Source organism: Leucopleurus acutus (assembly GCF_964270905.1).
Source record: "Leucopleurus acutus genome assembly, chromosome: 8".
NCBI lineage: Eukaryota > Metazoa > Chordata > Mammalia > Artiodactyla > Delphinidae > Leucopleurus > Leucopleurus acutus.
The window spans coordinates 26,533,223-26,559,332 of NC_139151.1; the positions used below are offsets into that span (position 1 = coordinate 26,533,223).

A 26,110-nucleotide genomic window follows, 5' to 3' on the forward strand; every position below is an offset into this window, starting at 1 on the left:
CATGTGGCAATACTAAGATTTGCTCTATCTCACAAATCCCTCCGATTTGCCTAACATTTCTACTAAGGTGAAAGCAGGGACATTGGTTTGTGAATACTACTGTTACTTGATGTTTGCTTCCCACTGGCAATAAGATTCATCCCATCATTTAATTAAAAATTTTGTCACCACAAAATCAAGATTGTGAGGTTCATAACAGCATGAAAGTGTGTATGTGAGTGAGTGTAGGGCTTGAGGGGGTGGGGGGAGGGAAGTTAAGGAGACCTTAGACATAAGTAAGACCTGAGATGACATCTACGTGCCTCATATGTTTGCTTATGGTCATAATAAGTTTGAAATTTGAGTATAATTCACCTAAATCCCATTATTTCTATATAACAAGGTTTTAAAGAATTAAATAGATATGTATCAAAAATGAACACCATTTAAACAAATACTTTGTCTATTCCAACAAGAGGGGAAGTGAATATCTAGTATGTGCTGGATTCTCTGACCTGTTATTAATTTAAAAATCTGGGCCGTGGTAGTAATTTTAACCATATATAGTTGTAGTCACAGGGTTTTCCATCATCTTCTAAATAGTTTGCTTTAAACTCCTATTAGCTCATTTTAAAAAACTAAACAGCTACTTGGTGTGATATCTTGCTTCAGATGAAGATTCTGTTTAACTAATTGTACAAACAGTTATATAGAGATGCAGAAAGCACTGTTATTAAATATAGAAACACTTTTATAGCACAGTGCAATATTATCTAATGACTGATGACAGACTGTGAATAATAATTTACTCTGGGTACTTAAAATGTCAGGGAAGCAATAAAAAAGAAAATCAGAATCTATAGAAAAGATTATGTCAACGATGTCATAACATCTTTGTTATAACAAAAATGTCATAACATAACAGTAAGAGGATTACAAGCAGAAAGGAACAGGTCCTAGTAAAGACGCCACTCACTGTAGTATCAAAAAATAAAATAGATAACTTGAGCAGTAGAATTAGTCAGCAGTTTTGTCACTAAGTCAGGTTATAAGGCCACAAAACTTGAGGAAAATAATATCCATAGATGAGTTCCAATTTGGACACTGATTACATAGAATTTGATGTTTTCATTGATGATATTAGGAACAGCAAAATATACTTAAGTATAAAAATAGACTACAAAAGCTCTTAAACTCATTTATGTTTGTTATTTTAGTTTAGTTTTGGATTTTTTTTAATTGGTGCTAAAACCAAATAGAAATAGAAGGTCCCTTTGGATCAATGATCTATTTTAAATATAATTTTATTCAATAGTTTTTAGAAATGCTTTATTTTGATATAATTTTAAACTTAGAGGAAAGTTGCAAGATTAGTTCAAAAGCTTCCATATTCTTTTACCAAGATTCACCAATTTGTTAAAAATTTACCCCATTTGCTTTATTATGCGCTCTCTCTCTCTCATGCGTACACACATACACACACACACACACACACACACCACTTAAGAGTAAGTAGCAGACACCATGTCCCTTTACCACTAAATACTTCACTGTGTATTTCCTTAGAACAAGAATGCTCCTTTACAAAAACACAGTAAAATCATAAAGATGAGGAAATTTAACACTGGTACAATACTATTACCTAAAACACAGTCCAAATTCAAGTTTTCCTTACTGTCCCAACAATATTCTTTATAGCTACTTTTTTTTTCTAGTCCAGGATCCAATAAAGGATCATATATTGCATTTGTTTGTCTTGTGTCTTTCGTTTTCCCTCCTCTAGAACAATTCCTCAGTCTTTCTTTGTCTTTCAAACAATATTTCTCAGATACTTACCCTTCCAGACACTCTTCCTTGTTGGTGTGGTTACAAAAGATTGAACATAGCACCTAACCACTTGGTACCTACAGTCAAGTCGAAGAGAAAGATATATAGACCAATAGGAAGCACATCATGAAAATATAAGCTGGAGTCTCCCCATTTTTATCAGCTCAGAACCATTGCTTTCTTTATCTTTTTTCTATCTCCCATTTGGGAACAGGAAAATAATTCTATAGTCAGAATCATCATTGGTAAAAGTTATTTATAAAATAACTTTTAATTCAAGGAGTTATCTGAAGTAATATAGAGTACTATACAACAGTATGCAGTAAAATCGTATACATACACAAACATGCACACACAGAGGTTTGTGGGGGAGGGAAGTGTTTTTTTCTTTTTTTTAAGAAATAGGCATGTTTCTTCTAAATGGAAGATGTGTTACAATTTCCATTTATTTTCAGAAATAGAGAAAAATTGGACATGGTGAAACGAACTGTGCTTCCTTTCTGAAGTTGGAGAAGCTATATTGAAATCTAACCTCATCATTTATTAGCTAAGTGATCTTAGGAAAGTCACTTAAAATCTAGGCCTTAATTACTTCACTGTAAAATCAGATAACAATAGTTAACTATAGACTTTAACGAGTAACAAAAGAACATATGTGAAAATTTTTCATAATAAGTAAAGCACTGTAATATATATATACATGTATATATGCATGTACACATATATATGTGCGTCTATAGATGTAGTGATATATATAGGTGGATGTGTGTATGTACATGCATGTGAGGACAGACAGAGAATGACAGTGAGAGAAAGCTTAAGGATGTATTTGATTTGAATTTTTTTCCTGACAGGGTCCTCCCTCTCACCACTTAGAAGAGTACTGAATCCCAAATTTCTCAGTTTGAGTGTGGGCCTCCCACTTTTCTTGGGATGGCTGTCTTCCAGTGGCCACATACAAGCAGCATTGCATTCTGTCCACTAAGTACAGAAGTTCTATTCCTCCTGTCACGTGGCCTTTCCATGAGCTTCTAAACTGGCAGTGTTAAGAGGGCAGAGATTATGCCTGGGATTATCCCTTTCCCTTACTCACTGTCAAGTCTCTAGAATCAACACAGTCCTGGGTACACAGAGGGTACCCAACAAATATTTGTGGAATGGTGAACACCAGCTGAGACTTTTTCCAGCCCAAAATACTATGACACAGCATCACTGGCTCCTTCTAGAGGTATTTGCTACTCAAACAACAGCGGGGAAACCAGAACTTACATCAACCTCCTCCATATTAGGATAAATGATGTTTAAAAAGAAAAAGTTCATTCCTGGAACTCTGAATCAGCATAAACACTATAGTCATGTACAAATCCTATTAGAATTGTGTAAATGAATTAAAAATGATTATCATTAACGTATTAATTATTTAAGCCCATCCCCACTCTCTTTTACATTCCATTGCCTTATTTTTCTTCATAGCACATCACTCTGAAGTTATCATTTTTGTTATTTATGGGTTTTTTTTTGTTGTTGTTTGCCTCTCCACTTTCTGTTTTTCTCCCTGCTAGTCACCAGCACCTAGAACAATACTGAAAGAAGTAGCTACTCAATAAATATTTGTATTGATGGAAAAAGTACTTGAAAATTGTTTCTTTAATGAGGTAAACATTTTCTATATTATTATATACACATATCACTGGATTAATAAACCTTTTCCTGTAGTTAGTACAACAATAAACTTTAGCTCAGCTAAAGCCCTGGTGATCATTTAAAACAAACTAAGGAAGTTTACAGATTTGCAACAAGGTAGAGTCTCTTGATTACTAATTCTGCCATCTAAAAAATTAAGCTTAAATATAGCACAAAAGCAGAAAACTAATGACAAATTAAAGGAAGCAAACTTCTAAATGCTTGGCAGATTTGCATCTTCCTTTTTATTAATATGAAGGATTGAGTATCCAAATAATGAAAAAGAAAGGGTATGAAAACAAAAACAAAGGTAAATAAAAAACAGTCCTAAATACTAAAAGTGAATGAAGAGGAAAAAGAGGTGTCAGAATGTTGTAGGAAGTACAAAGAATCAGGAAAAACAGAACAAAAAGTAGAAAAAAGATAACAATCAGGTATTTTCAGTCAAAATTTTTTTATGCACTAATCACTCAGTGGAGTAACTCACAAAAATGAGGCTCATTTGTCACCGCTATGCTTGATCTCTGGCTGAAATTCCTCTTGATCTCTTGTTTTATGAAAGCTCACAGACAAGTAAAAACTTCCCTTTCCCAGAGCAGCTGCAAACTCACTCTATTGCCCACTCTATTTATATTTCCCCACCTAGGCTAAGTTTGTCCTCTGGTGATTAATGGGATTTCTGGTCCAAGTAGTGGTGGAGAGAAAAACGTTACTAAAGCCAGCATTTTACTAAAACTATGCGTGACCCACTCTTTCTGACATTCGCTGAAGAACAACCTACCATACATCTGTGCAAAGTTAATGACATAGGATGAAGAAAGTGAGGGACTAACCCAGAACTAGTATGCCCACTTATGCAAAGACAGGAGAAAATCAGAAAAAAATATGATGTCATAAATATGTGGTACAGACAGTGGCAGTCTAAGCCAGCATTCCTCAGCATTAAGGAGACTTGGCAAAGAGATAAAGAGATGGGGGACGGGGGGGAGGGGGAAGGCATCACTAGAGCACATGGCGTCTAGCAGGAGGCATTAAACCTGCAGCCAGAAGACAAAGGGCAATGAGTGGAAGCAGGGCTCCAGTTCCTGTTTAGAGATCAGAAGCAGAACTAAAAGTCCTGAAAAGAAACAGAATAAGTGAAAAGAACTGAGTGGTGTACAAGGAAGCAACCCCCTCTCAGAAATAAGACAGAGAGATAAACCCAGATTCTAGAACCTCTAGTACCAGAAAGTATAACTTGGTACTAAATTCTCTAAGAACTAGAGCTTACTAGGCATCCTTGCCAAAGAGCAGGGTTAGCCTTGGAGTTAAGGTGTCAAGTTATGGCTGCATGCCAGAACTATCAGGGGAGCTTTTTGTTCTTCCAGTTTTATTGAGATATAATTGACACACAGCACTGTATAAGCTTAAGGTGTACAGCATAATAATTTGACTTACATACGTCATGAAATGATTATCACAATAAGTTTAGTGAACATCCACTATCTCACACAGATACAAAATTAAAGATACAGAGAAAAGAAATTTTTCCTTGTGATGAGAATTCTTTCATGTATAACATATAGCAGTATTAATTATAATGATCATGTTGTACATTACATCCCTAGTACTTATTTATCTTATAACTAGAAATATGTACTTTTTTACCATCTTCATCCAACTCACTCTCCTACAAACCCCCGCCTCTGGTCTGATCCACAAATCTGATCTTTTTTTCCTATGAGTTTGAGTTAGAAGTATAATTGACCTACAACACTATGTTAGTTTCTGTTATGCAAGATAGTGATTCAATATTTCTATATATTTCAAAATGATCACTGCATTAAATCTAGCTATGATATGTCACCGAACATAGGAATTACATAGTTATTAACTATATTCCCCACACTGTATATTTCATACCTATGACACATCTATTTTGTAACTAGAAGTTTGTACCTCTCAATCTCCCTCATCTATTTCTTTCCTCCCCACACCATCTCTGGCAACCATCTGTTAGTTCTTTGTATCTATAACTCTGTTTTTATTTTATGTTTGTTTGTTTTGTTTTTCAGATTCCACATATAAGTAATATCATACATTATTTATCTTTCTCTGTCGGACTCATTTCACTTAGCATAATATCCCTAGGTCCAACCGTGTTATTGGAAATGGCAAGATTTCATTCTTCTTTATGGCTGAGTGATAGTCCACTGTGTGTGTGTGTGTGTGTGTGTGTGTGTGTGTGTGTGTGTGTGTGTGTGTGTATCTTGCATCTTTATTCATCTATTGATGGACAATACTATCGTGGAGAATACTTCAATAAATATAGGGGTGCATATATATTTTTAATATATTTTTAAGTACTGTTTTTTTTTTCCTTTGGATATATTTTTTCTTTGGATATATTGCTGAATCACACAGTAGTTCTGTTTTTAATTTTTTGAGGACTCTCCATACTGTTTTCCATAGTGGCCACAAGAGTTTACATTCCCAACAACAGAGAACAAGGTTTCCCTTTCCTCCACATCCTCAGCAACAATTGTTATTTGTTTTCTATTTGAGAATAGCCATTTTGACAGGTGTGAGGTGATATCTCATTGTTGTTTGGATTTGCATTTCCCTGATGATGATAGTGATGTTGAGCATCTTTTCATGTGCCAGTTGGCCATCTATCTGTCTTCTTTGGAAAAATGCCTATATATATCCTCTGCCCATTTTTTTTTTAACATCTTTATTGGGGTATAATTGCTTTACAATGGTGTGTTAGTTTCCTCTGCCCATTTTTAATGTTTGTTTGTTTGATGTTGAATTGTATAAGTTCTTTGCATATTTTGGATTTTAACCCCTTATCAGATATATCATTTGCAAAGATCTTTTCCCATTCAGTACATGGCTTTTTTGTTTTGTTGATAGTTTCCTTTGCTGTGAAAATGCTTTTTGTTTGATGTAGCCCCATTTATTTATTTATGCTTTTGTTTCCCTTGCCTAAGGAGACATATCCAAAAAAATATTAAGACTGATGTCAAAGCACATACTGCCTATGTTTTCTTCTAGAAGTTTTATGTTTTCAAGCCTTAAATTTTAGTCTTTACTACATTATGAGTTGACTTTTGTGCACAGTATGAGAGAGTAGTCCAGTTTGATTTTCTGAACATAGTTGTCCAGTTTTCGCAACACCATTTATTAAAGAGGCTGTCTTTTTCTCATTGTATATTTTTGCCTCCTTTGTCATAGATTAATTGCTCATGTAAGTGTGGGTGCATTTCTGGGCTGTCTATTATGTTCCATTGATCTATGTATCTGCTTTGTGCAAGTACCATACTGCTTTGATGACTGTAGCTTTGTAGTATAGTTTGAAATCAGGGAGTGAGTATGATACCTATAGCTTTGTTCTTTCTCAAGTTTGTTTTGGCTATTCTGGGTCTTTTGTGTTGTTATACAAAATTTTTATTTATTTGTTTCCATTTGCATGGAATACCTTTTGCTATACTCTTTCATTCAGTGTGTTCTTTAGCTCTGAAATGAGTCTCTTATAGGCAGCATATTGATAAACCTTGTTTTTTATCCATTCAGCCACTCTGTCTTTTAATTGTATCATTTAGTCCATTTACATTTGAAATAGTATTGATAGGTATGTAGTTACTGCATTTGGTTAATTGTTTGGGGTTGTTTTTATAGTTATTTTTCCTTTCTTTCATCTTCTTTTGTTCACTTCCCTTGTGATTTGATGACTATCTTTAATATTATATTTGGATTCCTTTCTCCTTTTTGTGTGTATTTATTATAGATTTTTGGCTTGTGGTTACCATGAAACAGATAGATAGACAAACAGAAAGACAGACAGACAGATAGATAGATAGATAGATAGATAGATAGATAGATAGATAGATAGACAGATAGGGATATATGATAGGTAGATAGAAAGACAGATAGATAGATAGGGATAGATGATAGATAAGTAGATAGATAAACAGATAGATAGATGATAGATAAATAAATAGATGATAGATAGATAGACAGATAGATAGGGATAGATGATAGATAGATAGATGATAGATAGATAGACAGATAGACAGGGATAGATGATAGATAAATAGATAGATAGATAGATAGATAGTTGATAGATGATAGATAGATAATTCTAGGTTGTTGATCTCTTAAGTCCATTTTAACAACCCTGCATTTTTACTCTCCACTACCACATCTACTGTTTTGGACAGCATATTTTACATCATTTCATTTTGTTTATCTCTTAACCACTTATTGTGGATATAGATGATTTTACTCCTTTTGTCTTTTAACCTTCCTACTAGCTTTATACATGGTTGATTTACTACCTTTATGTATATTTGCCTTTACCAATTAGATTTGTCCTTTTGTAATTTTCATGTTTCTAGTTGTGGCCTTTTCTTTTCCTTTTGTTTGTTTGACTGTTTGTTTTTTCTGGCACACAGAATTTTAATAACCCTTGTAATACCCCACACACCTTCTTAGAAAATGCCAAGTATGTTAACAAAACTCCTTACTGTACAGGAAGATAATAACATTTGGCTTCTTCATGTGGCCACATTCCTTTGTTACTGGACGATGACACTGGTCAGAGTGCCACCCAGATTTTCCCAGTGTGGGAAATCCCTATCTGTGACAATAAATATATAAATTCTGCTTGCTGTAACACCTGGTTTGTGTAGGTTCCATTTGCCCTATTGGTCACAAATGAGCTGTTGATACCATTTCTGACCCCAAATAAATAAAGTCCATTAACAAGTTGTAGCATGATGAGAGGGCCTCATGTAGAGAACTTGGGCCCCTTTTTCTGAGTATTATCTGCAGTCACCTGAATCAGAAGCTAACGAAGGGGTTCATCCAGAGCAGCAAGGGGGAGCCTCCCAAAGACTGACTTCATCCCTTCCCACTGCAGCCTCTGCTCCCACTCAGGCTTCTTACTCTTCAGCCTCTCAACCTCCGTTTCATCATTGCATACGGAGTGGATCTGAGTGCCAAACATCACTGCAGTGAAACTGAAAAACAGCAGACCCTCAAGGCACAGGAAGATCAACAGAATTACAGTGACTACAGATGAACAATCACTGCATTCAGTCCACTGCCCTTGGATGCAGGGGATGAACTGCAGCCCTCAGAGCACAAGTGTGTGCATGAACGCCAGCATGAAGTACATAGTGAAGAGCACAAAAAAATCTCTGATTCTTTTCTCCAACACAATAGTTCAGCCATGGCAGGGATGATCCATTTTTCAAATACATCTTTTGCAAATACTGCAGTTGTGGGTGTGCTCAGGCTTGATACAGCAGCACTTGGGGTACTTGTAGATCACTTCTTCTGCAAACTCTTCAGTTTGCAGGCTTCAGCTGCAAACTCTCCATGTATTCTTTAATAGCATTGCCTTTAGGTACTGCTCCAGGGCCGGTGAGCATAGTCCTCAGGTAAGATGACAGGGCAAGCATAACCAGGCAGATAAAAACGACCCTGTTGACCACAGAGTACCAGAAGTCTTTAGAAGGCAGCAGCACAACTAACATCACCATGAAGTCCAAGTACATAACCAGAAGCCACATCATGATGGTGCAGATCATGCCACTGCTGTCACAGATGAACTATAGGAGGATGAAAAGTCGTAGTTGTCATTTTCAGTCAGGAGAGGATGATGTTTGACATCCCAGAGCCAGTGTCCTGATGATGGCATGGTTTCCCTCACAATTTATTTCTAAACATTTCTTGTGCCTTTTCTTCAGAATCTTAAGGTGCATACTGTCCCATGTGATAGAATGCGAGGCCCAGGTGGGGTCGCCCAGCACCTTGACTCCTCCTGGCCTGCGGCAGCGGCAACATCAACTGCAGCAGTGGAGGCAGGGACACATTGTACAGTAGTGCTCATGTTCAGGCCAGAGCCGCCCACAGCTCCACTCAACTGGGTCCCACGGGCTAGTGAGAGGGAGGCTGCCACCGAGCACACGTGAGAGTCAGAACCCACCCTGGAGAGCTGGCCTTTTCTTTTTTATGTAGAGAAGTCCTTTTAACATTTCTTGTAAGGCTGATTTGATGGTGCTGAATTATTTTAGCTTTTGCTTATCTGTAAAACATTTGATCTCTCCATTAAATCTGAATGAAAGCCTTGACAGGTGGAGTATTCTTGGTTGGAGGTGTTTCTCTTTCATCCCTTTGAATATATCAAGTCACTCCTTTCTGGCCTGCAGAGTTTCTGTGGAAAAGTTAGATGATTTCCTTATGAGAGTTCCCTTACACCTAACATTTTGTTTTTCCCTTGATGCTTTTAATATTCTCTCATCTTTAATTTTTGCCATTTTAACATTTTAACTTTTTGGAACACACCGAGACACACTGTAATTAAAATGTTCTTTTTGCCTAACTTGCTGTAACCCTTTTTGGGTTGATCCAGTTTAGGATACTCTGTGCTTCCTGGGCCTGGATATTTCCTTTCTCAGGTTAGGGAAATTTTCAGCCATTATGTCTTCAAATATGTTCTCTGACTCTTTCCCTCTCTCTTCTCTTTATGGGACCCCTATAATGCAAATAATACTATTGATGTAGTCCCAGAAATCTCTCAAACTTCCTTATTTCTTTGTATTCTTTTTTTCTTTTTTCTGTTCAGCTTCAGTGATTTCTACTACTCTGTCTTCCAGCTCGCTGATTTGTTCCTCTGTATCGCCTAATCTATTCTTGATTCCTTCTAGTGTATTTTTTATTTCAGTTATTGTATTCTGCAGCTCTGCTTGGTTCTTTATATTTTCTAACTCTGTTATAAACTTCTAACTTCTCACTCTGTTCATCCAGTCTTCTCCAGAATTCTTTGAGCATCTTTACAATCATAACCTTGAAATCTTTATCAGGTAGATTGCTTATCTTCACTCCACTTAGTTCCTCTTCTGAGGTTTTATCTTATTCTTTCATTTGGAACATACTCCTCTCTTGCCTTATTTTGCCTAAATTGCTGTTCTTATTTCTGTGTATTTGGTAGGTTGTTACATTTCCTGACCTTGAAGAAGTGACCTTTTGTAGGAGAAGTCCTACGCATTCCAGCAGTGCACTCCTTCCTGGTCACCAGAGCTATAGGTTCTAGGGTATCCCCTATGTTGGCTGCATAGGTCCTTCTGTTGTAGCAGGCTGACTGCTATGGGCAAGTCTGGTAGGCATGGCTAGCCCTCAGTTGGGTTGTTTGTCAGGCCCTGCCTTGTACAGAGGCTGCTGGCCACTGGCAGGTGTGGCTGGGTCACAAGGTGACTGGCCGCAGAGCCCCAGATGGTCCCAGGGCTGGTGCTGGTCAACTGGTGGGCTGAGCCACATCTGGCAAGGGTGGTTGTGGGGACGGGGTTCCAAGATATAGTGTCAGCCTGCTGACGGGTGGGGCTGATCCCTGACACAGCTGACTGTAGGGTCCATGGAGCCCAAAGCTGGTGTCAGCCCACTGGTGATTGATTACTTTAGGGTTAGTGTCAGTGCACTGGTATGCAGGGGCAGGTCTTGGGCCCATTAGTGGACAGGGTCCCAGGGTGACTGTGGGTACAGGGAGTCTGGGGTTGAGTTCCTGTCAAGGTAGCTACTTAGCTTGAGGGTCCCAGTACTGGCACTAACAGGCTAGTGGGCAAGGCCAGTTCCCAGTGCTAATAATCTATAGGAAGGATTCCAAAATGGCACTTGCCAGCACCAGTGTCCTCATGGTAGAATAAGCTCCCCAAAATGGCTGACGTCAATATGTCCCCAGGGTGAGTTCCAGTTTCCTCTTGCCTCTTTAGGAGACTCCCCAAGATCAGCAGGTGTGTCTGACCCAGGCTCCTTTCAAATAACTGCTTCTGCCCTGGGTCGCAGAGCATGTGAGATTTTGTGTGCACCATTTAAGAGTGGAGTCTCTATTTCCCACAGCCTTGTGTGTCTTCTGAAAGTAAGCCCAGCTGGCCTTCAAAGCCAAACATTCTGAGACTTGTCTTCCTGGTACAGGACCCCCAAGACTGGGAGTCCAATGTAAGGCTTGGACCCCTCAGTCTTTGGGAAGAAACTTTACAATTGTAATTATCCTCCCATTTGTGGGTCACCCACTAAGGGGTATGGGTCTTGTCTATACTGCATCTTAGCCCCTACTGCCCATCATGTTGTGGTTCCTTCTTTACCTCTTTAATTGTACAAGATCTTTTCTACTAGTCTCTTGTCTTTCTTATCAATAGTGCTCATTAAATGGTTGTAATTTTGGTGTGCCCATGGAAGGAGGAAAGCTCAGGATCTCGGTCATTCCCCCTGGGGAACTTATCTTTAACATACAAGTTTTCAGTCCCCATTCTAGATATGATGAATCAGAATATTTGGATATAGTGTTTACAAGCCTGTTTTTAAAAATTTCTCCAGATGATCCTACTGTACAATCACTAGTGGAATCTACTCTTCTAGAGTCTGGAGTAGAAACAATTACTTCTGGGATTAGAATTCAAAGCAATAATACAAAAGATATCTCTCTAGGAAGGGCAAAAGCATAAATTCATAAATGTTAAAATAAATATACATATATTCAGAGTTGGATTTTCTTCCTTTTTTCCTCGTGTAGCTCTGGAAAATGTTCAATCCTGACCAGTATGTATGAGTCAGGAATTATTTCAGCATCCTTGCTTATGAATATCACACGTGTTTTTTTCTTCAACTGGTTGCTATATGTGCTCCACTGGTTTCTTTTCACATCTATCAAAAACACTCCACTTACATCAAATAACATTCTATCTCATACCATCAATGATTCATCTCTTCTGTGGGGACTCACAGCTGGTTCTTCTGACTCCTCTTTTCTACATGGGAAGTGAAGCTCAATCCTTCATCTCTCCAATCATTCTCTATCTCCCAACAATCTATTCCAACCAAGTCTGGACCACAACAATGGGGAATAAGAATATAGAAGCTGGGCTTCCCTGGTGGTGCAGTGCTTGAGAGTCTGCCTGCTGATGCAGGGGACACGGGTTCGTGCCCCAATCTGGGAAGATCCCACATGCCGCGGAGCGGCTTGGCCACTGAGCCATGGCCGCTGAGCCTGCACGTCTGGAGCCTGTGCTCCGCAACAGGAGGGGCCACAGCAGTGAGAGGCCCGCATACCGCAAAAAAAAAAAAAAAAAAGAATATAGAAGCTGCCCACAAATGCTACAATAAAATTCACATGTATCACAGGGAAAAATTCTGACTAATATTTCCAAATCTACATCTCCTTTCTTCACAAAGGAAAATTACCATTTCTTATTGTAAAGTTAAGATCAGACTTGGTTGAAAAGCAGGATAGGCCAGGAATTGGAAGTTTGGGCTCAATCATACTACATTTGAAATGAATCTCTTATCTCACTTTAACTACCTACCATTATGGGTAACAGAAATAGGGAAAGAGAACTCCAAAACACCTATAAAAATCATCCACAATACATAATCATAGCTCCCCAAATGGAAAATAAAACATATGAGAATTTTTAACAGAACAGGCTCATAAAAAACAAATACAAAGATCCATATTTTTGTTTTTGAAAATAGACTGTGAGATAATAAAGGGAATACATCATATAACAAGCCTTAATTTGAATAACAACTTTATTCTGACTCATAAAGTTCTGTTCATCAAATTAATTTAAATAAATGGTGATAGAAATGCTGTCAAAACACTTAAAATTGACTGAACATCTAAACCCAAAGTTAATAAGAATGAAAACTCATCTAGCATAGAACCTAGGATATTTGAATTTAACTCTAATCTTACTTAAAATTTTCATTAATTTTCAAGATAATTAACTAGTTATTAAAATTTATAGCCCAGTCAAAGTTAGAGATTTGTAGCAAAGAGCAATAAAATCAGAGAATATAAAGGACCAAAAAACAAAAAGTAGACCTAAGATAAAAATAATTAATTTAATGAATAAAAGGCATAAAATAAAAAGGGAAAAGAGAGGGGAGGAGAGAAGGTGGTGTGTTCATTTGAGCTAAAAGATTCAAAAGGAGTGAACACAAACATATGGTATTTAAATTTAAAAAGTAAATATGCCAAATCACTATGAATTTGTTCCAAGAGATGGTAAAAAAATGACCTATGAGTTTCACATAGGAAGTGGTATGGGCCCACATCATCTTTCTCACATAGTAAGGAAAGAATAAACTTCTTGCTAACTGAGAGAAAAAACAAAAATTATTCTTTGGTAATAGAAGCAGTAGAGAGGTCAATAAGTATTGCAGCAGACTCTTACATCACAGCCTCATAGTCTTCCTGCCTTCCCCACAAGCCCATGTAAAAAGGCTGACCTAACTGTGCTTTCATTTCTTCTAAGTCACAGGTAATTTTTCCATGTTAGGAATTTTGCAGATATTAAGTGGAAATTATACTGTTTCCTGAGAAAAGAGCAATGGGAGATTGTTTAAGAGGCTTACAAAACCTGCTTATGAAAATGAACTGAGTAAAAGAAGGTTTCGTTAAGCGAGTTTGACTCACTGGCCATTGATAGTGTTGAAAGGAATTCAAACCACATTAATCTGAAGATGAGGGGAGCATAAGCATATTAACAAAGACTGATATTTTGAACATCTTCAATAAATAGGATAAGTTATATCACTTAGAAGTTATACCTAAATACATAAAATATTTCATTTTCTACTATATAACAGTGGCTGACTCCATTCCAGGGACTTATTTTTACCAAATCAAAGAGAAATATTCTGCCTGTTAGCACCATGGATAATTTCTGGTATGATTTTTAATCATACCAGAAATAATTTTTTAAACAGTTTCTAAATCAGTCATAAAATCTTGGAAAAGCACTCATAATGACAAAACAGGAAAACAATATTCTTAACTATAGTTTGTATATGTTGAAATTATAAGGAGATAGCAGGTGCTGTTTTTGTTTATTAAAATTCAAGGGAAAAGGCACATCTATTAGAATGACTAAAATCAAAACAATCTGACAAACCAGTTTCTGGAGAGAATGAGGAATAAGTGATAACAGCCATTTTGGAAGACATTTTGGTAGTTTCTTACAAAGCTAAACAAAGTGCAGCAATCACACTCCTAGGTGCTTACCTAACTGATTCAAAAACATATCTACATAAAAATCTGCAGGTGTATGTTTATAGCAGTTTTATCCATAATCACCAAAAACAGAAGTAACCAGCTGTCTTTCAATAGGTGAATGGATAAGCAAACTGTAGTACATTATTATGATGGAATACTATTCAGAGAGAAAAAAGGAATGAGCTATCAAACCACACAAAAATATGTACTAAACCTAAATGCACACTGCTAAGCAAAAAAACAAACAAAAAAAACAGAAAAAGTGTGAAAAAGCTACATGCTATTATAATTCCACTTATATAACATTCTGGAAAAGGCAAAGCTATAGAGTGTCAAACAGATTAGTATTTTCTAGGGATTTGTTGGGGGAAAAGAGGTAGGGTTAAAAAGGTGAAGTACAGAGGAATTTTAAGGCAGTAAAAGTATTTCATATGATATTATAATGGTGGATACATGACACTATGCACTTATCAAACTCATAGAATTATACAGCACAAAAAGTGAACTTTACAGTATGCAAATTTTAAATATATATAGAAAAAAATTTATATATGTATTTGTATATAAATATATTTATATATATACATATGTATATCCCAGAAATGGAATGTAAGATCCCAGAATGGAATGAATTAGCTATCAAGTCACACAAAGACTATAACTGTATTACAAACTTTTTTACAAGTGCAAAAAAAACTTCACTGAAGGTAGTAGAGTAGAAAGGTGCTGACCTAAATAACCTTGGAAATGAGTGGAGTCTGTAAAACTTCATACATAAATCCATACTCTGAAATTGCACACAAACACTGTACTCTAGTTGATAAAAATCATTTCCCATAGGAGCATGTAATAACAATTCTGAAACAGCTATACTCCTACACTGCAATTGAACAATTATGTAGCCAATGGCTAAACAGAACAAAGTTTCTCACTGCTGGAGTAGGAGGTTACAGTAAGCAAGGGGGAAAGGTCAGAATGATCCATACAATAATGGGTTAGAGTTGAAGACATCAGTATGAACTCATATTTAGCATAATACATAAATACAGAAATATTTATAGACAGGCATATATATATATAGCAGTTAATATACACATATATATTTCCTTGCTCTGTCAACTGAGAGAGCCTAGAAGCAGCAACACCCCAATAGCAATGAGTACACCGAGTACCCAGATTTTGGTTTCCAACACCATTCTCCAACAAAAGGAATCAGGACTCCATTGAGACTCCTTTAAGAAATGACTTTGAGAAATGACTGAGGCAGAAAATATACAAGATGAGTCTGGAGCATCTTATAATACAAGATAGTAGGGAAGTGCTCAAAACACACACACAATAATGATGGACATATGTCAAAGTACACAGCAGACAACTGAAAGCAAGCTGACTACTACTCTTCAAAACCATCAAGGTCATCAAATACAAGGAAAGACTGAAAAACTGTCACAGCCAAGAGGAGTCTAAGGAGACCTAACAACTAAATGTAATATATCCTGAGTGGGATGCTGGAACAGACAAAGGACAGGTAACAACTAAAGATATCTAAATAAAGCTTGAAATTTAGTTAATAATAATGTATCAATACTGGCTCATTAATTGGGACCAAAGTACCATATTACTGTAAGCTGTCAATAATAGGGGAAATAGGTGTGGAATGTATGAGAACCTTCAACTATCTTCACACCTTTTCTGTAAATCTGAAACTATACTAAAATTAAAAGTTTATTTTTTAAAAACTTAAAGGGAAAAGAAAAGTAAAAACCTACCTACTAAAAAATTCAGAAAAGAGAACAACAGGCAGTCTGAAGAATTTAGGATGTGAGAGGTTGCTCTCCCACATAAAGAAGAGGTCCAGGACAGAAAGCTGCTAGTGATAGGGCAATAACACATTAGATATAGACAAAGAAGATCAAAAAAATAAGAAAGAAAAACTGTCATGTTTTTTCAGTAAAGAAGAGAAGCTTAGTGTGGAGAAATTTAGCAGGATAAATGGGAAAAGGCTTGTTATAAGATTCAGAAGAAAATGCTCCCAAGAGAAAAAAATATCTAGGGGAGTAAAGAAAGCCCTCTACATTTCTTCTCAATATACTTGTATCTTCTAAAGCTGGTCTGCATAATTTAAGGATCAGTTTTTATTTAAATGTTTTATAATTTTACACATATTGGAGGCAGTGAGACACTCAGCAGTCTCATTCCTTTTCAGGCCTACCTACTACATCTAATCACTTCAGAAAAAAGTATTCAAGCAGAGAGTAGAAAAAAGAAGTTATTTTTAATTTACATAGAATAACTACTCAATTCTCTACTAGGAATTATTAAATTCCTAAATTTAATAATTTAGGCATTATTAAATTCCTATTTAATAATTTTATAATTATTAAATTCCTAAATTTAATAATGCCTAAATTATTAAATTCCTAAATGAGATACTTTGACAATATTCCTAAGCTTAACCATTAAAAAAAAATCAATGGCATTATAAATACAGCCTTTTGCAAGGTTTGTGCTAGGCCAATGACATCTAATATATTAAATTAAGCCACCAAATCAGCTTGAAATCTTGTGGTCAACAGAACTGGCATAGGGTTTACTACAGCATAACTATGAAACCATGTTTGTGTCATGAGCCAAACACTGTCACCCTTAATTTGCACTGTCAACATCTGAAATCTGAAAAAAAAAATCTAACCTGTAAATGATTCAAATTACAAGGAAACTGCATTCTCCTTAATACCAATGATAAATAACCAAACTTTTTTGATACTATCCTTATGCAAGCAAGTTTCCCTAGTACACTTTCAAGTAGTAATGAACTAAGTAAAATGCAATACAATGACAACTTTCATAATTCAGAGAACTAGAAAGACTTGTGTAATTAGCATTGGAGGTGTGATGTAAAGTCAGTCTTAGTCCAATGACCCTTGAAGGCAGCATGAAGCAGAGAAAGGTTTGGAGTCAGACTGACCTGGTTTTAAATCCTGCTTTTGTGGCTTGTCAGCACTGACAAAGGAACTTAACAAGTTACTGTATCAAAATATGTTTCTTCATCTATAAAAGGGAGAATATTGACCTCCCAGTTCTGATGCAAACATTATTTTGTGAATATTCAATAATAGGAGCAAACACTTCAGCATTTGTTATTTATCAGGCTGCTGTAAGTACTTTATATAAATTAACTTATTTAATCTTCCTAACAACTCTAGAAGGTGTGTAATTATATTATCCCCATTTTACAAATGAGAAATATCTAGTATGGAAAGATTAAGTAACTTATTCCAGTTCATACAGTGAGTAAGTATGTTTTCATAACTAAGTAATCTGGCTCTAGTTTTTGCTCTAAATTACTACATTATAATATCATTATTAAATCAGTTAATAAATCAGTTCCCTTCCAGCCACCCTAACTCCAATTCATCTCATTAAAATACTGACACTATTTACTTTTAATTTACTTTTAATGAAAGAGAAAACTGATCCGTTACCAAGTTACAGTAATAAGAACTATATTGAACTATGTTAAATATCCTATGATAAACCATAATGGAAAAGAATGTTAAAAAAAGAATATATGTATAACTGAATCACTTTGCTGTACAGCAGTAATTAACACAACATTGTAACTCAACTATACTTCAATAAAAAAATAAATAAAACACCATTTGTCTCCCCCAAAATAGAACTATATTGGCAGAATTTATTTATTGCTATCAATATTAATTCATCTATAAAAATAAGTGGTTTTTGTACCAACTAGTTCTCCAATATGCTAAATATGTTAAATATATTCTAATTCACTAAACAATTACATGTTTTAGAGTTATTCTAAGGAAACCCTCAGGTAATCTTAACCCTAAAGTAAGGCTAACTAACTCTTCACAGTTTTATGGCCAATTACAAGGCTGTCAAGTGCACATTCAAAATCACAATAAAAGCAGAAAAGTACATACAACTCAACATGTAAGCAATAAACTATTGCTTATATAAAAACAAGTGGCAACAAAAAGTTCCATACCAGCTAATGATTCTGGAATCAGTGGCACTTTATAGGGAGCTCAGGTTTCACAGTATTTCACAAAAATATTGTGAGGTATATGCACCAAAGGTCATCCACTCCATTCTCCTCACTAGCATTTTCCCAACAAATAATCCTATGAAAACATTACTCTGACACTGACTTTAAATGCTGACTTTCTGGAGACAATAAAGCCCCACTCTAACAGAAGACCTTTAAAACAGAAAAAAACTTTAATGAATATTTTTTCACAATTCATGTCCTTCACCAATTATTTTGAGAGAAAATGCACTTTAGCCAAGGCAGTATAAAACTATACTTTGTTAATACTTAGTAAATAACTGACGCTTATTAAAATAGTAAACCTCTGTTTGCTATAATTCATCAGTAGATGAATTACCTTAGATCTCTCATTTCTATATGATTTCTGTCCTACTGTGGAATGATTTTATCCTACACCATCTATATCTTATGGCTTTTGATGAAACACCCACAACCCCTTTAACAGTATCAAAACCTGTTAAAACTGAAATCGTCATAATCCTCATTTATTTTAAATTGTATTACGCAAAGGGAGCTAAGCAATATATCATCCTTCTCCCTTAAGTCTCCCTATTCAATTCTGTCTTCCTTTCCCCAACATTACCTAAATCCAAGATACAGGATCAGGTGGCAACACTTCAGCAGAAAACACAGTATACACCCTTTAATGCTTTAGCATAGATGCTTCATTGTACCAATCAACTGTTACAATTTCCAAGAAAATACTCAATGCTGTACCTCATAAGACTATAAACACATATTTTTACTTAATTGGAGCTAAAAATGAGCTTTGCAGATTATGCCTGGAAAAGGCTTACATTTTTCAAACAACTAAAATTAGAAGATCATTTTGGTATGCACAAGATGTACTAAATAAAGCAGTACGTTTAACACTAAAAGCCTCCAGTAGGGAGGGCATTGTTCACAACTATCTCTCTTTGTATATCCTTTTTTCCAGAGTTTAAAAACCTCCTTAGAGTACTGTACTGCATTATCACAGTGAATGCCAGAGCACCAAAATAAGGAATAATCTGTACTTAATATCCCTAATTTGTAAATAATGAGACAATATAACAACTGGTTTCTAAGCCAACAAAAGAAAATCAATGACAAAAATGTTCATGTCTAGAAATAGTTCTTTACCATTACTACAGAGGGCATAAACCACTCTGTAATGTGCACATGTTTCCAGGGAGTCCTAAGGAAGAGGCAATGGAACAAATGCATGACAGAAGCATGACTGGTCTTCTGCAACAAGCTTTCTCCTTCTCTTCAGGTTTCTCTTTTTATTCCATGCCAACCACTTAACTCAAACTTCAACCTGCAGAGCTGGTAAACGATCAAACTACCTAGAGTTTATACTAAGTAGATAGAGATGGTCATTTTGAAAGGAGAAAAATTTGTTACTCTGATCATATTTTCTGACCTATGACTTTAAATATTTTTTGATGATAGTTGAAATATAAATAATATTCGGATGAGTGAACAAACACAATTCTAGTCTTTACTATAACCTTGTAATGTGTTAAGAAGGTGAGAGAAATATGTATCCCTCAAATCCAATCCACCAATATTCTAACCACACCACCCAAAGCTGGTAAATATAAATCATAGAGTTGGAAAACTGCCCTCTGGCATCCACAGACAGGGCTTCCAGGCATCAACATTTTCCTTAAACTCGTTGAAACTCTATTTCTCCATGCTAAACTCCCCAACTCAGAACAGGTCCTCTTTCTTTACGGTGTTTTTCTTTTCAGAGTTAATCAATTTTTGCATTTGCATAAATGATTGCACAGAGACTTTAAATGTAATTCTTTGTAAAAGGTGAGATCTAAGCAAACCAAGATTAATCATACTTCAGTGACTTGTTAAAAATAAAAATAAAGCTTACATTGTAAGCTGTCATCTTTGTCCTCAGTCTATATTTCAAGAATTATGATAGGACATAAATTAAGAGAACAGCTACGTCCTAGGCACATAATCACCTGTTGGATACATGCCAGCGTCTTGTGAACAGGAAGCAGTCATTTACAAGATTGTGCTTTTTACATTTTGAGAACAACCCATCATTATTTACAGGGAAAAAAATTAGACCTAATATCTGTTTTCCAGAAAAATTTAATATTTATGGAAATCTAAACCCTGTTATACAGTCCCCTTCTAAATTATAAGTACTTATTTAAAAACTACTCTTTCCCTAATACCGTCAGGTAGCATACTGCCTGCTCTTCTTTTCACTCACTAACTTAATCTATCAACTAAGCTATGCTGGGCCAACAGCATCACCTGGTGTTTACTATATCAAATTGTCTGACCTAGAGTTTCTTGTAGGAATTGTGTACACTTATTTTCAAGTCACAGTTCAGAAAAAGTCTTTAGTACTTCTTACATATTCATCAACTTGTACAACTCTTACTCCCTCTAACTCAGCGATTCTCAAAGTAGGCAGCATAAGGAAAGGAAAGGAACGGAGATGTGAGGGGCAGGGAATCATTTAGAAAACTAGTAATTAAAGAGAAGTTTTTCAATATATTAAAAATCCCTTGGCCAAGATTCTGATACATCCGTCTTAGTGGAACATCATCTCACCTCACCTTTTCAAAAATCACAATGCGTCAAAAGAAATAGATATCACTTATGAGAGAGTCCTGGGAAATACAAAATCAGAAAACTATAAACAGTTCTTGGGTAATGCCCAACCCCACCCCACCTTTACTCTCACCCCTTATCTTCTCCAATAATGTTGACTTGTGTAGTATGACATCCATGCAGTTGTACTAAGATTGAGGTAAGTACATCTTTTCACTGCCCATTATTGTCTTAGACAAACCACTTACATCTATATGCCTCCCCTCACAAAAGGTCCATGTTCTTATTATAATATTTTATGCTTAAAAAAGTTACCTAGGAAGAAAATGTAGTCAATGTCTAGCTGGAGTTCCAGCTTGAGTGTTAAAGCCAGGTCTGCCTCTGGGAGTCAGATATGTTTAGAAAAATCTGGTAAACTCATGCATTGAGGTCACCTGGAATCTGTTTGTAGGAGGAACTCAGGTGTCTCCAGGGAAAGTACTTACCCTAAAGGGAAAGAAAGGGGAACAAGTTTTTCCTAGTCTCCAACATCTGATTCTGAGAGAGGTGATTCTGAGTTTTGTATGGAGTCAGTGACTAAGATTTGCTGTTCCCCCCACCACTCCCCAAAACTCCATGGATTTCTGTCTGAGTTCTGAGGCAAAAAGAAGATTCCAAAAAAATTGAAAGAGGTATCTTTCCCAAAAAACTATGTAAGACAATAGAGCAAAAAATATTCCTGGTATGGTATCTACTTTGTGTATAATACAATGTACCTCTCACACACCAAGAACTTCAGATCATTAAGATAGGACATCTCATTTATGGTACTTTATAGCTGCATGATTCAGTGCAGTTTATAACAGTATCCCTTAACATGTTGGGAACATCTAAAAACAGCCCTTTGCCAGAAATACTAGTATTTTCAAGGTAGACACCCCCCTATAAACAGGGTACAGAGACTTCCATAGATGACCTACCTCACTGCCTTTGTAGAGTCCACTATGAGTACATGTGAGCCACCCTCCAGCCCCAACCAGACATTCCAGAAATAGTAGAATAAATAATAATAAAGCATAGACTTTGAGAAAAGAGGAAGATCCCCAATTTTAACTGACAGTAAGAGCCAGAGAAATATGGATTACAGGAGAGTAATAATACTCAGATATGAATATTTAGAAAAGTTTGCCTGGAATGTAATGTTTTCCAATCTCCAACTAAATGGCATGCATGTAATTTCCATTTAAACATCATCAGAAGTATTGAAACTAAGTCACTTGAAGACAAGGTCTTGGTCTCAATTCACCATAGTCTCCAAATCTCTCTTTGGTAGAAAATGAAACATTTACTCTTTTTTACTTTTCCCCCTTCCCCTTACTCATTCTCTCTCAACCTTATAAATATATAGTTACTATACCGAGTACGTTAGCAGTACACTGAAGAATTCCTGAGACATCTTCAATGTCTTCTTTGTTGGAATGGTCTGCATAGGAGCATCTGTTAGAAATATTGTAGAAATTCTTTTCTACATCCCTATAACTAAGAAGAAAACAAAATTAGTATATGGAGAAGTTTTTAAAAGACTCTGCAAATGCACTCATATACATACACAAAAGCATGTGTTTATGCTCTTAGCATAATGACATTTTCAAACAACTGAAGCTTTAAGACATAATTTCTGGCATAACCCATCACTAACATCAGAATAAGCAATGTGGACCTGGAACTGGAAGCAATCATTAACAAGAAAGCAATGTGTGAAAAAAATAAATGATAAGAACCAGAAAATACATCAGTTTGTATAGCTAATGTTTCTTTACTTGAGTGCTTCATAACTACTGGTGATTTGTTTCTATAATGAATTTGTCTAGAAAAAGAATAATTAACAGTGCTAATTCGGTGCGTTAGCACTAACTGTGTTGAAAGTAAACACATCTTAACTTCTATTACAGTCAAGAAATTAGCATGGATAACAAATAAGCAAATAAAGCATTTGGTGTCTGACAGAATTTGAATCATGGTCTTACCTTTTTCTATCTGTGAGACTTTGGGCAAGTAATCTAATCTCTGTTAGTCTAACTTTCCTCCCTCATGAAATGGAGATACCTCCTAGAGTTCTTACGAGGACTTAAAGATAAAATGCCTGTGTTGACTGAAACTTTTCCAGTTTCCTCTGAATTAGAGCTAAGGCACCAAAGCTGCAGAAAATAAAGGTCAAACGCTCCCACGTTTCAAAAGAGTAGCCAAGAAGACCAGACATCACCTTCAGAACTTAAGAAATGACTAAATAGTCACTGCCATTGTCACCTCACCACCAGCATACATAAGCCAAGGAACAGGAAAATTTTGAAAGAAAATAATCAGAAGAATGAGTTATTGGCCTAGGAGGAGAGCACTGTTGTTATCTCCCCCCACCCACACACACACACAAACACAAGTAAAAGAGAGAAGGGGAATATTCCCTACAGAGGACCAGTTGGTGAAAGAGGGATCTACTCTGATAGAGACTGAGGCTTAGGTATCTCATTCCTCTATGAATATCTGCTGAGGTGGTGGAATTCCTGATCATCCCTCTATACCTGACTGAATGGAAGAAGATTCCAGGGAGTGTTATTAACCGGGAAAATAAATAGAGCCAAACTGGAACTGGCCTACAGTCCTACTATTTGGCAAGGCAAAAACTATGGGTTTCCCATGGGAAAATTCATATTTAGTGATATGGAGATACCACTAAAGAAAGGTGAGCTGGTGGTGTCCCATCCTATTGCTTTCCCTATCTAGAGGCTGCAGCCAGGGGCAGGGATTACACTAGCAAAACTGTGGAGTGAAATTCACAGAGACAGAAGCTGAGGCATCTGAAGCAGTAAAGGCAGAGCCTGTACATGCACCTTGCTGAGGGCATCACAGCCAAGAGAGGATTATTACAACCAGCAGTGAAGTAAACGAGGCTTCTACTATTTCCCATTTTATTCATGCCCGATATAACACATCAGAAGAGAAAGTAATCAGAAAGGATTGGCCTAAAGCAGAGGAGTCAATAATACATGATATCACCTCTACATTGCATTCCAAGCTCCTCAGGCCAAGGTGTAACCCAGGCAGAGAGGGACAGTGAATAAGATTGGATATGAGATTGAAGATTTGAATTGGTCTGGAGTGGACTTTATACTCCCTGAAAGTACTTGGAATACAGTGCAATCTGCCCAACCTAGTATCAAAGAGGGCTCATCATAGCATGTTTGAAATGACTGGGGAGAAAAAAGTAAAAGGGTTTCATGTTTGTAAGATTAGACTCCAATAAACCAGTTAAGCAAAATGCTTACTACAGTTTCTAGAATGCAGGAATCACTCAGTAAAAGGTGGAATGGGGAGCACAGTCATTAAAAACAGACAAATACAGGTTTATTTTTAAATCAAGCGCCACCATTTTAATCAGAGTGACCTTAAACAAAATATTTTTTCTCACAGTCTCAATCTCCTCATCTGTAAAAATTAGCTTAATACAGTGATCCTATGAAATAGATTGTTAGTATTAAATAAAATAACAGATATGAAGTGCCCAGTATATTACCTCAAAAACAGAGAGCAATCAATAGCTATGAGATTTTATCTAACTTGTTTTTATTCAGTAAGATAGATATTATATGTAAATATATCCAAAAAAAGCTACATCACTTTTTAGATAAAATAATTTACAGCCACAAAATCTGACCACGACAGCATAAGTAATATCACTGAAGCTTGTTTCCCAGAATAAGCAGGGTTAACACACTCCTAATTTCACTTCTAACGTTCTATTGAAATTATTCTAGCTTAATCCTTATTCAACTGTCAAAATAAAAAGAGAACAGAGGTTGGCTGTATAAAACAAACATAGAGCTCACAGTGATAAATGGAGTAATAATATACCTTTAGATGACTATAGGAAATGGTGTCCCAGACCAATATGAGTTTGGCAGCAGTCCTACCTGCGATATTAGCACAATGATGCTCATTCTGGCAAAAAGTATAAAATGAATGGCATGATACTGAATACATATTTTTCTATACTTTGATGTTTAAAATATATAATGAATTAAAATTACATCTCAGAAAGATGATCATGTTATTTTCTAATCATCGTTTTAAAGAAATCTCTGCTTTGTCTTCCCTACCATAGCAATCCGTTTTTGTGAGCTAAAGACCAGTAGGAGTGGTGTAGTATAAACATGAGTGAGAGCAGTTAGATTAGGCACTCTGGAGGAAGAAATTTAGATTTTAAAAAATCCAAATTCTCTGTAAGAAGAAAGCTGTAGCTGGAACATGAACTGGGCATATTTAACTCCTGATGCTAAACAAATGATTGCAGAGTTTTTTCTTTTTCTTTTCTTTTCTTTTTTTTTTTTTGCGGTACACAGGCCTCTCACTGTTGTGGCCTCTCCCGTTGTGGAGCACAGGCTCTGGACGCGCAGGCTCAGCGGCCATGGCTCATGGGCCCAGCCGCTCCGCGGCATGTGGGATCTTCCCAGACCGGGGCATGAACCCGTGTCCCCTGCATCGGCAGGCGGACTCTCAACCACTGCGCCACCAGGGAAGCCCGACTGCAGAGTTTTAAAGGCTCAAGGAGGACAGGTAAAGGATACAGCAAGAGGAGAATGGGAAAGACAATCAACAAAAATTAAGGTGCAAAAGAGTCAGATACAATAGTGGTAATTATAATTCAACAAACATACTGATTACCTATGTATACCAAGCTGATTATATGACTTACCACATTATTATCATTAATATTTCATTTAAATATCACCCCTACCGTGCTATTATTCCCATGTTTAAAAATGAGAAAACAGACTCAGGGAGGTTAAGTAATCTGCCCATGAACATTCAAAGGCACAACCTGACTTTAAATCTAGTAAATCTGGTATGTCTACTTCCAAGCACATTTTCGCAGTCCCTTGCTCTATACTACACAATAAAGC

The 26,110-nt window shown here is 36.2% G+C and overlaps 1 protein-coding gene and 1 pseudogene across 2 annotated transcripts in view; both read right to left on the minus strand.

Annotated features, from left to right (window-relative positions):
- GUCY1A2 (guanylate cyclase 1 soluble subunit alpha 2) overlaps positions 1-23,087 on the minus strand; it is a gene marked incomplete at its 5' end in the record, with an annotated part of 393,444 nt that extends 370,357 nt beyond the window's left edge. Inside the window, 2 exons of the mRNA XM_082844096.1 lie at positions 22,570-22,691; positions 23,068-23,087. Coding sequence (XP_082700222.1) covers positions 22,570-22,691; positions 23,068-23,087 — 142 coding nt within the window. The remainder of the gene's footprint in view (positions 1-22,569; positions 22,692-23,067) is intronic.
- On the minus strand, positions 8,314-9,175 carry LOC309964849 (palmitoyltransferase ZDHHC7-like; annotated as a pseudogene). The gene has a single exon. The product of its transcript is annotated as a palmitoyltransferase ZDHHC7-like (transcript).
- Positions 23,088-26,110: the final 3,023 nt, after the last annotated feature.